The sequence below is a fragment of the Vigna angularis genome, chromosome 5 (assembly GCF_016808095.1).
Source record: "Vigna angularis cultivar LongXiaoDou No.4 chromosome 5, ASM1680809v1, whole genome shotgun sequence".
NCBI lineage: Eukaryota > Viridiplantae > Streptophyta > Magnoliopsida > Fabales > Fabaceae > Vigna > Vigna angularis.
The window spans coordinates 5,099,782-5,117,794 of record NC_068974.1 but is presented as its reverse complement, the minus strand read 5'-3'; the positions used below and the strand labels follow the sequence as shown (position 1 = coordinate 5,117,794).

Below are 18,013 nucleotides of genomic sequence, written 5' to 3'. Positions count from 1 at the left end.
ACCTACAAATGAATCAAGATGTGACACAACTAGCCAAAATATATGTTCCACCTCCTTCTACACAATTTGTCCCATCACCTTTTAACAAATGTTGTTCCATATTCAACACCAAGACATACTTCAATCATGTTCATGGAGATATGGGTACAACTCTTGGCATAGGGGATGCAATGGGTTGTATCTCATTCACCATTACTTCTTGTCTTACTAGAAATGGAATCAAAATGATTATGAAATTGCCAAAATGTTTACAAACCAAGTAAATGAAAATATACAGGATCTTCTAGTGAGACAATGCAATGTGAGCATGTCAATTTTTGGACCTACTTGCTCTTATGTTTTTTTTAGTATACTACTTTTGTGGACTAATATGTTTTATAACTTTTTAGGAATTTTGTTATGCACTAACATCATATTTTAATGTTATAATCAATTATTTCATTTTAGATATTTTTGTTTTTGAAAATTTTATCACAATTATTAGATATTTAAAACAAGTCCTCAATCTAAATCTAAAAATACTACTTTCAAGTAATTTTTTTCATTTTTACTTAATGTTTCAACTTCAATTTTATTGAAATAACATTATTAAGTGTTGTTTGATTTAAAATATATTTAAATTATTATTGATTTCGACTTAAGACTATACCATAACAATATTACAATCTATTTTCATTAATAAAAATTTATTTTAAAAATAAATATAAATATATAACTCAAATATTTAAATTTTAAAACATGTCATTTAATAAAATATGACAGTGTTCAAATTTTTAAAAATAAAATTATGATAAGCATAGTTTTATTTAAAAAAATATTAAATCATATTTAGATCTTATAGACCCTTAATTTTGATACCAGTAAATACTTAAATATTTTTAATACATCAACTTATTAACCTATATATATAAGCATTGCTATCCAAATGATGATACCTTTTCCCATATATGATGATATTGATGTTTTGCAGTTAATTAGTGTTATTATTGTAGCATGTTTTCAGCATATTTAAAAGAGTGTGATGGAATCTACTTTCAAGTGCAAAACACTTTTTTTTTGTGTAAAGAGAAAGATACTATTTAAGCAAATTGCTATAACTTATTTAGAAATTGAGTGAAATGCATTAAATAATATTTAATGTGCAAGTTCTCTTATTGGACAAATATGGTAAGCTGGAAAAAAAATATTACAATATGTTTCGGAAATAGAAAAAAGTTAATAAAATATAAGATTTTATGAAATTCCAGAGCTACACAGCACGACATGGGTTTCTGCACACTCGTGCTGACACAATACTGTGATAAGAATTGCAAAAAAAAACAGTTGTGCTAAGTTCACAATTATTTATTTTTTATTTGTAGCCATTGGGGCTTGATGTTTTAAGCATCTAGATCTTAGAAAAACATTAGATATCTTTTTTAATACTTTTATTTTTCATTTCCTTCTATTAGCTTTCTAGAGGAAGATAAGGGTAAAGTAAAATGATGATGTTTTATCCTTGTTTAACTTTCGGAAACTTGGTTATGCAATTTATGTTTAGTGACATTTAAAATCTTGAATATATAGAAGAAAAAATATTTTTGTATATTGTTAAATATATTGAAAATGTATGAGATTAATCTTTCTTGTATTAAATATACATAAGATCTTTTATTTATGAGAGAAGAAATATGGACTAAGCCCAAAATACAAATAAGAAATAATAACAAATTAACTAAAGATAAAAGATAAATATAAAATAAAGATAATATATCTAACACTCCTCCTCAAGCAAGTGCATACAAATCGTATGTAACAAGCTTGTTATTCATATAATCCGTAAAGACTTTAGTGAAAATATTTGTTTCTACACTCCAGTGACACCAAATTGCTAATGATTTGCAATACGACATAGAAAACGAAATACCAACTCAAAAAGACTCCCCCTGAGAACCAAATCTAGAAGGTTGCTCAATGTAAATCTCTTCTTGCAGATCGTCATTGAGGAATGCATTGTTGATATCTAGTGAATAAAAAGGTCATTGTTAGAGAGCCACAACAGCTATAAATAAACTAAAAAAAGTCATTTTTTCCATGGGAGAAAAGGCATATATGGTGTGTCAAACACAATGGTGACAAAAGAGAGGTCAGAAGAGACGATAGTGGAAGAAGCCATGGATGAACAGGAGAGAGAAACTATAAAAATCAAGGATTCTGCAATCAAGGCACCTGAAAAAGGAATATGCTCTTAATAGTTGCTTGAGAGGATATGAGACGTGCAACAACGCACGATGAACTTGAAAGAAAATAATAAAAAAAGTGTATGTATGTGTGTGTGTTTTTTTTTTTTACGTATTATATTACGATGTTTTTTTCCTATGTTTATGTCTTTTTGGTTAATGTCAAAAACATCTCACTTGACAAAAGAAAATTTTCATTCGAATAAAATATATACAAACACACAAAATGAAGAAAATTGTGTCTTTCCCTTACTTGATATTTTGAGTTGTTGATCATACAACGTATCTAAGTTTTAATATTTGTTTTTTTCAAGAGTGTCTGCACTCACCTTAGTGCAATATTCTTATTTATAGAGTAATTTGTAATAATTATATCTCTCAATTTGAACTCTTGTTTTTCAAGTTGGTTGCAACTAGAATAAGATTTTAATGGTTATTTTGTAGGAGATAATGAAATGATAAATTATCTATGTAGTTGTACGAATGTAATTTCATAGATTAAATCTAGGAGATTTTTAATGGACTAGAAGAAAAATTCTAATATAAGTTTATTTGTTGCATTAAATTCATCATATTAATTAAGGGTAAAAAAATTTCTACTTTTATCCGAGAAAATAACTTTTTAAGAAAAAAATATAAGTTTCTATTCTTGTTATTCCATTTGTAAAGACTTTAGTTTTAACCGTTAATTTATGTTAAATTATACATTAAGACTTTAGTTAGACCTCCAAGTTTTGAATGCTTAGATAAAATAAACTAATTGGAATAACATTTTAAAAGTGACTAAATAGAGCTTTAAATTTATTTTCGTAAAAAAATAAACTAATTCGTCTAATCAAAGGTAGATCAAACAACATAACAAATAAATATACATGTTGTTAGGTAGGCAAAACTTGTCATCTTCACCGAGAAGCATGCTCACTAGAGATGACCTTATATGAGATGTAACCTTGACTTATACTGGGTGATTGTATAGCTTAGGACACATTTCATTTCATTAACATCCACATTTTCACATAGACAACACTAGTCAATTTAATTGGAAATGTTTCTCACTAGATATTACCTTAAATGAGATGTAATTTTATCATGCATGGATGGTTGAGATGCCTTTGAACATGTGTCATCCAATAACATGCATGTTTCCATGTATGCAACACATGTCAACCTAATTGGGAAGGCTTGTTCAACATATGTAGAGCTGTCAGCTGAACCCCAACCCCATGGGTTGGCCCTAGCCCCATTTAAAATTAAGTCCATTTTCTTTGGCTCATTTAATGGGGGGTTTTTCAGAAGCCCCAGCCCCCAAAGCCTCTAGGAGGAGGGTTGGGTTTGGGATGGGGTGGGGCTGGCCCTCAATCCGAAATTTCATCTTTTCACTCAACATCTTTTGCGAATTCTTCTCTTCCACGACTCATCCACGACTCGGTTTCTTCGTTTTCTCCCTTCCGCAAGGCCAAGGGGCTCACTTCCTCCATCATTTTCTAGGGCATTAACAACTAAAGAATTGATTCACGGCTATTGCAAACTCCCTTATTTTACATCCCTAATTTGTCTATACGCATTTTACATCCCTAAGTTGTCCATAGTAAAATATTACAGTAATGTAACATTTATAAATAGCTGTTAAAGAAATTAATAAACTAAGCTCCAGGAAGTATATTACAGTAAGCTGAAAGACTTGAAACTATTGCAGGTTGGATTTGATGCTAAAAATCAAGACCGGCTGAGCAATAAACAACTATTTCTACAGAACATTGATCTCGCAGCTGATTTGTTTCTAATATATGTGTTAACACTATCAATTTTCCCTGGATTTTTGTATGAAAATACTGGATCTCACCAGCTAGGAACATGGTAAGCGTGTATTAATTCCCAATCTTTTGGTAATCTAAATGCGTTTTCACACGGCTCATCATCTGAGGTTCTTTTCCTGTTGTTTAGATCACAATGTACAACGTGTTTGATCTAATATCCAGATATATTCCCCTTATCAAATGCTTGACGTTTTATTTATCAAATGTTTGATCTTTTTTATTTATTTTTGGATATATTTGTGTATGAAATTTGAGTTCACTGATGCTGTTTTACAGTCAACTACAAATGGTATTCCTGATCTTTTAAAGAAAAATATCGTGATGTTCTGAACTCTGTTGCCAATTTACCTGCATTTTTCTGGTTTCTGAAAATGCAATGGATCGGGAACGTTTTTGGCGAAGTTCTTTATGTAATTTTTCAGTTCTTACTGCATTTACTCAACCTGTAGTTACAGCAACTTAATGATTCAGTATTTAAAACTTTTCTTTGGCTATTCAAGAACATTTGTCACAGCTAGGTCGTTATTATCTGCTGTATTTGAATTGATATGATGGGTTAGCAGAATTGTTTTGTGTTTCTATTTTTCTAATGCTGATTTATTTCTTCTTCGTGATGTGTATTCTGCACAGACTTGCAATCTTATTTTACTCATTGCAGTGCTTTCTAGATTCCTGTTGATTCCAACATTTTTTCTCTACATAAAATTTTGTAAAAAGGAAGGCCCATGGGCTGGCCTTGACCCATAGGGCTTTGGGGGTATTTAGCCCTGTGGGCTTTTTAAATAAAGGGCTTTTTTGGCCCTGTGGGTTTTTTTGGCCCCAACTCATGTGGGCTAGGGCCAAGCCCTATCATGGGGGCTTATTTGACAGCTCTAAATATGTGACCTTGAAGATGTAATCCTAACATGCATTAGACGATTGAGGTGACATAAGATACATGGCATCAAATAAACAAAGATGTTGTTATACATGTATCACTAGTCAACCACATTAGAAACTGGTGCTAACTAGAGATGACATTGGATGAGATGTAACTTTAACATTGGAATCCTTAAAGGTAACTTATGACATGTGTTATCAAATAAACATGTACATTACCTCAAATAGTACTTGTTAACCTTATTAAGAACGAGTATGGATCAAAGATAACTCTAACATTACCTCAAATGTAGCACTTGTCAACCTTAGATGAAATGTAACTCTAACATACATTTGATGCTTAAGATAACTAATAACATGTGTATAAAATAAATATACATATTAACTCGGGACAACTTAACTAGTAACATATACAAATATTAAATTTATTTATTTACATATATAAACATCACTATTATAAGCATAAAATTATAAAAAATAAGTTAAAAATGTTACTTCTAAAATTTATTTCTATAATTTCCTTCTTCCTTTCCAACAATCATTATTTAAATTTATTTTCAATTAATCAATATAATTTATTTTTTTCATATTCACTATACACAACTCAGTAATTTCAATTATATAAATAATTTCCCATTCAATTGTTTTAAAATTATTTATTTCCTCTACTTCTGCATAAATTTTTATTATTTACATATTTTCTTATTTATATTTGCTTAACATATATGCGTACTTATAAATAATTATTCGCTCAAACATTTTTTTCAAAATTAATATATTAAATAAACATATTTTTGGACTTAATATGTTTTTTACAACTCGATAAATTCAATTATATATCTTTTCATTATTTTCTTACAACTCTTTCTTTTCTATTTTCGTTCATTAAATATTTCTTATCTACAGATTTTTCTAATTTAGATTTTTTTTAATATATCTATTTATAGAAATTTAGTTATCTAATCTTTTTACTTATTGAAATATTATATCCTACACACTTATTTTTTAAATTAAATCTCCTTTTCATTATTTTAAAATAAATAAAAAACTAACTCAAAGGTCAAAATTTAACTCTTCGGGAGTCGAAGTTTGACTTGAAACCAAACAGAACAATGTATTATCCGAGAAGGAAAAAAAAAAGACAAAGTACGCCATTTAGGTGAAAATTACAGTAATGTGAACGAACCGGTCCCAACCCGGCGAAGTCGGTGACCCAGGCACGTGGCATTGATCTTCACGCTCTTCAAAAATATCGCGCATTTTGTTCTGCCCTCTCACTCGGCCCTCGTGTTCCCTTCTCTCTCACACACCCAAGCTTTAAAATTTCCTCTTCTCTCTCGAACCCCTTCCAACTGGGTCACAATAACTCGCTCCAACTCGGTTCAGAATCACCATGAAGATTCAGTGCAACGTGTGCGAAGCTGCGGAGGCCAAGGTCCTCTGTTGCGCAGACGAAGCCGCACTTTGCTTGGAATGCGATGAAAAGGTTCACGCCGCAAACAAGCTCGCCACCAAGCACCAAAGGGTCCCCCTTTCTCTCTCTGCTTCCCACGTCCCTAAGTGTGACATATGTCAGGTATCTCATGTTCTTGCTTCTTAACTTTACTTTCATGGAAAACCCTTTTCAAATTTATAAACTTTAATATATGTTACAAAGTGGGTTTATCATTTTATGTGTTTTAATTTGTTACATGCAAGTAAAATCTTCATCCATTTCTATAGTTGTTTTCAATTATTAATGTTTGGTATCAGTGAACTTAACCTTGCTGGATTTGTGAAAATACAACTTGGGGGATGGATGAGAAGCCTCTTATTAGTATTATTTGGGTCAAAACATGTTTTGTTCCATCAAGGTATTTCAAAATGTCGGTTTTAGTACTGACCAAAATTTATTATGTTTCTAGTTCATATATGTACTGAGTTCATATTGAGTTATACTTAAAATTTGCTTTGTTGAATGCTATCACTTATCGTTTGTGGCTATCATGCCAAGTGTTATAAGACTGCTATTATTAAACCATCCAGAAATATCTAATTCCACTAAGTGAGTGCCATAAATAGTTAATCCCATATTCAGAGTAAGTGGGTGCAAGTCCTGTTCAGGAGTAGTGCAAACAACAACCTCTCTAACACACTTTTCCTAGTACCCCTTAATATTGATCAAAATTTATTGGAAAGTTCATATATTTACTATGTCGGTTTTGATTTACTCTTAAAATTTACTTTCTCATGTTAAATCACATCTTATCTTTTGGGGGTTATCATGTCAAGTGCCATAATATTAGATCATCTACAAATAAGTAAGTGGGTGCCCACAAATATCTAATAACAAACTAGAGTTAGTGCAAACCCTGTTCCGGTGTAGTGCAAACAACAGCCTCTCTAATACACTTTTCCTAATAGCCCCTGTTGTTGATCAAAATTTATTGGAAATTACATTATCATGAATGGAGTTCATTAAATATGAAGTGAAAACTATACAATTTTTGTGATTTTTAATAAATTACATTCAATTATGAATAACGTTGTTAAATAGTGTTCTTTTAAGTAGCATATCTTTTCCGGATGAATGCAGGGACTGAAAGTGTATTGAAGTTTTTTAGGAACTAGACTAACGGTTCAAAAATAACTTTTTACAAGGTTACTTACCAGTTACCGTTGCTGACTTGTAACCACTTGTGCTAATAGATGGATATTCTTTCCTTATAAAAACAAGGATTAAACTTTGATTCATCTGTTCAGGGGACTTTACTTTCACTTTGTGAGCCTTTATGCATTTAGTGACCTTGATGTTGTTCAGCGTTGAATGCAGTTATTAACTTCCCTATTTTGACTGAGTATATTAAGTGACTATTGTACAGTTATAGTGTGTTAGAAAACATTTTTAGATATGATAAACTTTTCACGGAAGATAAAGTCTCAAGAATGAATTTTTCTTTGGAGCTTTGAAAACAAATTTCCTCACCGAGTGCATTTATCTTTGATTCAAATTGGCATTTTGAGGATTTTATGTGATAAAGTTCCCTGTTATAGAAATGGTTCGAATGTGGCATTTGCTTTGTTTTTTGTATTTTTTCAGAATTTTGTCAAACCAAATTATTTGTGCTTTGAATTTGTGGTTGGCTATTTGACATTGTTAGCAAGAGAGAATTCTCTTGATCTGTTAGCTTTTCTGGTTTAGTTACATATGAGTCTTTTATTATTTTGGATTGCTTGTGATGTTGAAGTGTGCTATTCACCTTACAGGAAATGGTTGGTTATTTCTTCTGTTTAGAGGATCGGGCTTTGCTATGTAGGAATTGTGATGTATCTATTCACACTGTTAATGCCTGTGTCTCTGGTCACCAAAGGTTTTTGCTTACTGGTGTGAGAGTGGGCCTTGAAGCTACTGAGCCTGGTGCTTCCTCGTCCTCTGTCAAATCACAATCTGGGGAGAAAACATCTGATGATAAATCTTCATCCATCTCCAGAAACGTTTCCTCCATGCCACAGCCACCAAATTTTAATGAAGTGTTTCCCTCTGAAATGGGAGGAGTTGAGGATTTTCCACCAAACAAGGTGTCTTATGGTGGCGGTTATACTGCTGGAAACATCTCACAATGGCCCATGGAAGAATTTCTCGGGTTAAATGAATTCAGTCAGTATTATAACTATATGGATGGATCATCTAAGGTACGCCTTTTAGTTGCAATGTAGTCAATTCGTTTTGTGTAGCTTCTATTCTTTTTTGCGGTGGTAGGGTAAGGGGAGTTAGAACTCTGATAACCAGATACATTTCTATCTATGAGGCACAATTGTGATAAGTGTATCATCAATAATTTATAAATTAAATATTTCATTGATAAATATTGATAAAGTATCGGATACAAATATGTGTAAGATATAGATACTTGTTAGATAAAGATACGTGCATCATAGATTTTTATCATGTCTTTACAGTATGTATAGCCGACCTTTCCTACTCTATCTCACAAATTTATGTATGTATTGGTGCTGGTACAATAATGTCGATGGCTACATTAATCTCCATCAGGTTCCTACACTAGGCATGCAAATGCATTACTGTATAGAGAGAAATCTCAACTATGATGGTACCCCGGTCTATACCTATCATATTCGAATATGTTTTACTTTAGTTTTTGTTTCCCTTTGGTTAAGAAAGTAATGGGAACTTAATCATAAACTTCCATCATAGTCAAACAAATGACGGATAAGAGCATCCTTTGCTAGGAAGGCAGCGTAAACTTGATAGGAGTAGAAGTAGTCCTGACTTTTGGAGATAAGACGAATTTATAGAATATAAATAAGGCAAACCTCACCTTACAAACAAGTTTAATATGATAGAATTAGGTTTAAAGTTCATTTTTTAAAATGGTATTAGAGTCATCCAAAACTTATTCTAACGGTTTTTGTTGTTTGTTGGACCTACAGTGTCATCCACTATTAAACTTCTGGAAGTTAATTCCCTTTTAACATGTTATCGTAGTATCACTAAACAATGGTCAAATAGGTCCCATAAATATGTGAAAAATTTATTGTGAGAAATAGAGCTTTTTCTTGGTTGAGAGATTAAAAGGCTTTATTTTGGAAAAAAAAACAAGTACACAAAGGAGATTCCTACTTTCTCACCAGAATCTGTCCATTTTGTAACTAACAAAAAGAAAAGCTCCCCTCTTCAACAACAAAGATCCTATTTAAAGATTTGGGGACCAACTTCTGTTATAAACTAACATCCAACCATAGCCTCCACAACAGAAACTAACTCCCTTATGACAGAAATCCTAACTAACATGCAAAAAGATAAAATAGGTTTAAAACCTATTTTGACCCTTTTTCCTATAAATGATAAGGAGTAGTCCTGTTGATTTTGAGTACCACAAAACTTCTGATATTGTCAGGAAGAGAATGTGAGGAAGTTGATCTAGTTTAAAAGATATGCACTTGTGAAAGGCAGATGTATTCCAATGTTTTATTTTTCAAACCTCTTTTCTTGTGCTTGTAATCTTAATCAGTTGTCTGTTCTTTTTCCACGTATTACGTACTAGCTAGGGATGCATTGTGTATAAATTATTGTTATCATAAAAGTATTATTATTTTATAGATTAGATTCTTTTATTGATAAATATCAGTAAAATATCTTCAAGTATCATATATTGATCCAAATACATTACACAAATTGAAGTATCATTGGATCATTTACCTAAACTAGTATGCAAGTTGATGTACTTTGACATTGTTTTGAGATTGCAGATAAAATAGTATTCATTTTCCATTTTGATGTTGGCTTGAGAGCTGATATATTATACATTGTCCATTCTTGATCTCATCTCCCAATGAAAATCTTTGCAAGCTGACAGTGGTAAACTTGGGGATTCTGACTCATCTGTTTTGAGGTCTAGTGAAGAGGAAATTGATGATGATGGCTTCTTGGGGCGTGTTCCAGATTCATCCTGGACAGTTCCTCAAATCCCTTCCCCTCCAACGGCTTCCGGATTACACTGCCCGGAACTCCGGCGATATACATCTGACAATGCTATGTTTGTTCCTGACATATGCTTTTCAGGCGAGCGGAGGCAGCCTCGCCGTGTTCTTCATCGTTCTATTCATTCAAAACGGCGGAGGAACCTATAATTTGGTCTCTGATAGCCAGCTTGGTATGTTAAAAAAGATTGTTTTTAGCTGTTAGAGATGGAGTGAGCTTTTAAATTTGAAGTTTTATCCTTCTTTAGAGCATTTGAAATTCATTTTGCAACATGTTTCTTCTATTCATGGCAGTCCTCAATTTCTTTATGGGAGTGAATCTCTGAACTCTCCATTTGACAAAGAAAATAGTTGTTTGTAACTGCATTTTAGAAGACTTCTCATTCCAGTTTCAATATAACTGGTTCTTGTAAGGGTGTTATTTGAAGTATTATTTGGATAAACCTTTTCTAAATAATTTTTTTAAGAGAAAAAGTAGTAAAGAAAATGGGATGATTATTTAAAAAGTTAAATACGTTTCTTTTTCTCTAGAATATTATATAAAAAAATATGTTTTGTTCTTAAATTAAATTATAAAATATTTAGTTTCTGTATTTTATGAAAGTATTGTAAAACATCATTCTAAAAGTTTCACATTAAACTATAATACAAGTTTTATAATATAATCTTTACATGTTAGAAATAATGTTTTACATGATTTTTATGAATTCTAGGATTTATAATTTAGTTTATAAATAAAAAATAATCTATATTCCACACTTACATAAAAATTAATTTATAATAATTTAGTTTATTCTAGAATTCCACCTTCCTTTCACACTTTTTCATATTTATATTCCAATTATATATATATATATATATATATATATATATATATATATATATATATATATATATATATATATATATATATATATATATATATATATATATATATATATATATGAAGTTTCTAATCACAACACAAATCATAAGTAATCTTACTGTTATTCATCACTTTCACTTACATAATTTTTTTTTCATGTACAACGTATGATTATAATATATATAATTATAATAGATGAACCAAAACGAACAATAGTATAAGTTAGTGTAATTATAATAAATTATATAAAATATAATTTAATTTTTCATAGATGTAATTCTCATCCTCACAGTCCATCAATAACATATAAAATAAAATATTTATGTAAGCATTAAATCAAAAGCATAAATTAAATTAAACTCACCTTTCACAGTCCTATTATAACAAACATTTGATTATAATTTTAGAAGACATGTAAGATACTCTTCACGTGCAATACTTTCACAAAGTAATAAATGAATTAGGACCATAGTCCTCTTACTAATATAACAAAGTAAATCTCTTGTATTTTTATTATTTGATCATGTTTTATATCGAAACACCATATTGTAAGAATCTTTATTGACTCTCATAATTCAATATCATTTTCTATGTGAGTTGAATAATAATAGAGTGAAGATAATCTCATCAAATCACCATTCAATACACTTTACACTCAACTCATTATATCACTTCTTCCCTAGAAGTCACTACAGTAATTATTTATACAATTTCTTACATTACATGTCTCATCTCAAGCAATTAGTTAAATTCTAAAGTATTTTTAATATTTTTTATACAATAAAAGATATTTTTCTCAATATCCATAGTCTCTCGCTCAACGAGCTACCTTAAGAAGATAGTTAACTCAGCTAGAAGAATGGCTCACTTAGCAAAAGCACACTAATAGAGCTCCCTATTTTCTTTTTTAAATGGCTTGTCCAATTGGTGAGTATTGAGTGTAAATTCTTTAAAATTCACCCAACAAAACTAAAACCTGCTTAGCAACCAAAACCACCTTGAGCTCACTATGTTTTTACCAAATTTTTTGTCTAGGTGGGTGTCTCACTCGCCTAGTGAAAAAGGCCACTAGGAGCTTATTTCACAAACTTGTCCAACGAACCTTAATCTAGCGAGCCTTAACTCACCCAACGAGTGAGACCACCCTTACTCTTGGACTTTCCAAAAACCATTTTGGTCCAATGATCAAATATTCACCTGGATAGTATGGATAACCTAGAAATGGAGATTTGATATATCAAATTACCTAAGAAACCATATGAGCAATTTTACTCATTCCTCACGTCAAAATACCAACTACTTGTTCAAATCAATATATCAAACTCACAAATACTAAATTAAAACCAATCCAAATCACACAAAAACAATTTAAAAACAATTAATTGATATTCGATAATTCTAAAGAACCTCAATATATATCAATCAATCGTCACAACTACTATGTTCTTATTAAGACAATAAATTACGATCTCAATACTAAAAATAAACATTTTTAAATACCATTATACTTAATTATCTTTCCTTGTTAGTATACTCCAAATACCACAAGTGCTACACACACAACATTCACAAGTAACCCTAATTATACAAAGAAAACTTATATCAATTCTCTGAACATACATCCATGACCACAACAAAATAGAGATTCACTTTAAGCTACCTAAAGTCACTCGCAAACACTTAAAGACTACAAAAAGCCAAATCAAAGACTGACTCAAGAAAAAAGAACTAAAAAGAATTTTAAACTGACAAATGAGTTGTCATCTATGCCAAAATTCTTAAGGTAGGTGATAGAGATCATCTCTTGTAACATATATAAGAAGAACTGGAAGAAGAACATTTGTAATTCAAAAGATTTATGACAAGGTCCAATATCAAAACACATCTTCTTGAATCTTATAACGTTTCATGAACCATGAAATTTAAAGAAGATGAAGATCATGAGTATAACATCCCAAAAATACAGTGTAAAACCATATAATAGAATAATCACATCTAATAATATTACAGCTCAGTCTTTCAAAAGAGATTCAGTACAAATACGGTCGAACAACCTTACAATATAACGGGAAGTTAAAACTGCACACTAGCTACAACTAGGTCGAATGGTTTACAAAAGACCTATACCGAACGGTCCTACAAAAGAAGTAGCCAAGAGATGTATGAACGGTAATACAAAGAAAACCAACAGTTGACAGAACGCTTCTATTGTTCGATCTTAACTTCCACCTCGACCAGATTTTCTTCTAGTGCTTTTTCCAGCAACTCTTCTCCTTCTGCTCACATCCACACGGATGATCATTGCAACAGGACAAACGACCGAACGTACAGAACGGACAAGACAGGAAAATAGGGTAAGCTTATGTAATTTAATTCATGTATCAGCATATATTTCACACAATCAACTAAACCAGATAAATCATTAACTTCTTCATGCAAAGCCTAATACTAGACTCTGACTGTCTGGATTGTATGAATTCTGTGTAGCTACGACGTTCGTGCACCCGGGTGATGTAGTAACTGAGATACCCTCAACAGCTGCCACCCGATGTTAGTCCTATCTGTCCAAATTAACCATAAGGACTAAGACCTCTTGCCATTCCCACACATGATTTATCCTTCTCTACATGAGAACGAGTAATCACAGAATATCAGGATGAACCGCCAGCTTAGCATGCCCACATTCATACTTTACCAATTCCAATATACATTCATGAGATATTCCTCCCCGAAATACTCGTTCATAACCAAAGTCGTTTCATCCATATCATAATCCATCATCTTTCATTATTAAACCTCAACTGAACCAATTTGAACAAAGATCCCTTAGGATACCAAATATTGAACGTAAATCTTCAACCCCGAACGAGAACGAACACTTGGAGTGAGACCGAGGGGTCTCCAGTTCCAAAACAGATCAAAACCGAGAGAGTTACCATCGGGGTTGGGAAGAGACCGATTACAATAATATTCCACAAAGACTAATAGAAGCGAATGTTATTTACAAAGTGAGCCAATTTAATGAACTGACTCATGAGCTTTTAGACCGAACACCGTAAAGCTTAGGCCGAGTGCTAAGACTCTAGGCCGAAACCAATGGGGAGCGACACTGTAAGACATCAATTGATAGTATTTGAAGGAATTATATGAAGAAACCGAATGCTATAAATACTTAGCTTATTTATGAGTTTAACATTAAGGAGAACGAGTGCTAGTCAAAGACCGAGCACTGTAGAGACCGAACACTATTGAGTTTTGTCGAATGCTTTCATTTGAAAAATCATATTACTGAATCAAGGTCGAGCGCTTGGTTTAAGACCGAGCACCACTTAGTACGAGTACTTGGTGTAAGACCGAGCACTACTTAGTACGAGTACTTGGTGTAAGATCAAGCACTACTTAGTACGAGCGCTTGGTGTAAGACCGAGCACTACTTAGTACTATAGAATAAAAGCTTGATGATTATAAGATATCGTTTAAGTAGTGTTCAAGACGAATAATATATATACAAATACATATAGATATACTTAAGTTTATACAGAATACCAAGGGACGAATATCCTTAGTTGAACGCTTATATATAAATATTACTAAACGAAGACGCTCGGTCCTCAACTGGAATTCCATCCAAATGAACGAATCCAGTTCCAACTGAGTCCACAAGAAAACCGAACGGTCAAAGACCATTTAGTGACAAACATCAATTTTCACATGGAATTACATACTTAGAATTCATACTCTTATTAATACATTCCTCAACATTTATCTTCATACATTCATACAATCAAAACATAGTAACAATCATACTTCATATTTCATCCAACAATCAAACAAGCATGCCAGCATTCAAGAACGAGAATAAAAAATCAAAATTATATAAGCTTCCCTTACTTGTTAAACTTAGCCGAACGCTCACAGTTTGTATAGAATAACTCACCACCAGAAATCTTAGAATCCTACGGGTCACGCTTTATGAAACTAAACCAAAAAAAAGGTCAGAAATGTTCTCAGAATGAGATGACAAACTCATGCAACCAGAACTTGGCTTGAATGTGTCAGAAAACAAACGTTCTAAGAAGAGAAGGAACTCACCAGCTTAAAACCACAACTTGATCGGTGCAAAGTGAACCCCTTGACGCCAAGAAGACTCAGGCACTGCCTGAATGATGATCGAATGAAAGAAAAGGTAAGAATTTGTAGAGAGAAGAATAAGATTTGTAGAGAGAAGGAGGAGAGAATGGAAGTTTCAGAAATATGGGGAAGAAGGGTGCATGCAGAAAATATAGTGAAATTTGAAAACTTTGAGTTTTACTCCCTCCATCAAAGCCGAACGACCACTCAGTTGCTCACACCTGCCTTCCATTATCTAATCTCCAGCTTCCCTTCCTCGACACATGTAATCCACTAAGACGGGTTTTGAGTGAATTTTAATGGGTCTGACAATGAGCATAATTGAATAATAATTTAGAAAATTAAATAATTTGTAATTTTATTTTAATTTTATAAAATATTAAATTTGTTGGGCGAGTGGGTCTCGCTAGTAAAAAGAAATGCATCTATAATTTTCATTTTTTGTTATTTTTATGTGTTTTGGGCTTTATTTTATGGTTTCTATATTTTATTAAATTTAAGTGCCTATATACAAAGGTACTAAAAGCTAATGTAGGCACTTTATAATATATGCATTTGTATTTTTTGAGAGAGTCTCTTGGTTCTTGGATTAGAACTTTGATTCTTATAAAAAATTAACATATTTCTTATAAAAAATTAACATCTTTCTGACAAATCTTCAGTTGACTTATCAATATGCTAGATTATGGCCTCTATATCTCTGTCCTATTTCACGTTCTTCTCTGATTTATTTTGGTTGTCTCATTCAAATTTAGAAAAGACGAAAAATGAAGTTGAAAATATAAAAAGAGTATAAAGAAAGACTTAGAATAAAAGTTTTAGAAAAATAATAATTTGTATATAATAAAATTCAATTAATAGAAAATTCTATTTATAACTTTTTAATAACAAAATAATCCAACTACACCTGTAAAATTATTACTACTCTTAAACTATTTATTATTAGTTCTTTACAACTATTTTATAAGATTAAAATTGAAATTATTACAAAGAAATAGCAATAAAAAAATGTTCTTTACAATTATTATTAGGTTTAAACCCTCATTTGGTCCTCGTATTTGTGTGTCAATCTCAAGTGGGTCCTCGTTTTTTTTTTTCAGTCTCAATCGGGTCCATAAACTTGTAAAAATGAGCCAATTGGGTCCAAATATTTGAAAAATTGACACAATTATGTCATCTTCGTTAAGTTTGTACATACGGCCTTTAAACAGATGTTGAGTTGTAACTTTTTTTTCATGGCGTGACATTGTGTACTAAATTGAATTAGTGATCTGTTGTATAATCAATAATTCCACGTAGATGTGTAAAAATTTTATATTTGTCCTCAACCAAAAGACTGAACCAAGAAGCAGAGATTGTGAAAAGGGAGTTGAAACCCTCCTAGAATCACCCCACCGGCCGTAACGGCCTATTATCCTCTAGTACCTGCTGACCTCGACTGCCGGAAAGATTTCTTGGCTGGATCTTGCCGGCGAAGTGTTCCATCAGCCCCAATCCATTCCATACTACAACACCCAACACCTACAGTTCTAGGTTTGTTAACGTTGCCTTCAAGGGTTCTTCCAGTTCCTCCATGCAATCCCCCAATCTTGACCCTGACAACATCGACCTCTTCGACGACGCCCACGTTGTCACCAACAACGATGCTGCCCCCCACGTGCACCTCACAAATCCCTCCCTTTCTTCCTCTAGTCTCCTTCGTGTCCCCGAGGCCCTTGCGTCGACGCCACTACCACCCTCTCCACCGAATTCTCCCTCTCCATCTTCGGTAATGGTGATGATGTCCTGTTTGTCCTCACTGGCGCTTCCGCCAACGGTTCAGATACCGTCGCTGTTGAGTTTGTCACGTCCAAGGATGAAAATGTAGGAGACCCCAACTCGAGCCACGTTGGCATTGATGTCGGAAGCCACTTGTCCCTGGCTGTTGTGAATGCTTCCTATGTGGGTCTTGTTCTCAATAATGGGGAAAAGTTGAATGCTTGGGTTCATTATGAAGGTGGGCCTAAGGTGATGCAAGTTAGGTTAAGCAAAAGGGGTGAACAAAAGCCTTATGATCGTGAGGAAGAAGAAGAAGATGGGGAAGGGAATGGAGATGATGATGAACATGTGTCAGACATATCTCCTGGTAGAGAAGATGGGCACGAACAGAGTGTTGTCCACACTCAGAATCAAAAAGCTCATGTTTGGTCAAATGGGATTTTGCTGGTATCCCTTAAGGTTAGGCCTGTTTGGGCAAATGGGATCATGCAATCGTTTGAAGAATAAAACAATCATGAAAATTTGTCTTCTAGTTCCGGTGGCTCAATAATGGTTGATCACTAGTCCTGTGTAGTGGTATGAGCCGAAGGGTGACAAATTTGTCTTCTGTGTTTTCTTCTTGGGAAATGACGGTTTCCACGGCAGAAGGTGCAAGGGTGAAGCATGTGGTGGTTGGAGGAAGGCGGTGGGATTGGTGCAAGGTTTTTCGCTAAGGGCTATGAGGCGCGTTTGGACCCATAATGAAAGTACAAATCCCTAATCCATTGGAAATAACAAATTAAATAAAAAATTTCACGTCATATAAGATGTATACATATGTGTGCACCATGTCATCACAGTTAGACGACGTCAATGATAACTTA

The 18,013-nt window shown here is 32.7% G+C and overlaps 1 protein-coding gene across 1 annotated transcript; it reads left to right on the top strand.

Annotated features, from left to right (window-relative positions):
• Window positions 1–6,178: 6,178 nt before the first annotated feature.
• LOC108338883 (B-box zinc finger protein 22) lies at window positions 6,179–10,850 on the top strand. The gene is made up of 4 exons (XM_052877973.1): window positions 6,179–6,491; window positions 8,162–8,587; window position 8,655; window positions 10,266–10,850. The coding sequence occupies exons 1-4, from the start codon at window positions 6,309–6,311 to the stop codon at window positions 10,544–10,546; spliced, it is 891 nt and encodes a 296-aa protein (XP_052733933.1). The 5' UTR covers window positions 6,179–6,308; the 3' UTR covers window positions 10,547–10,850.
• Window positions 10,851–18,013: the final 7,163 nt, after the last annotated feature.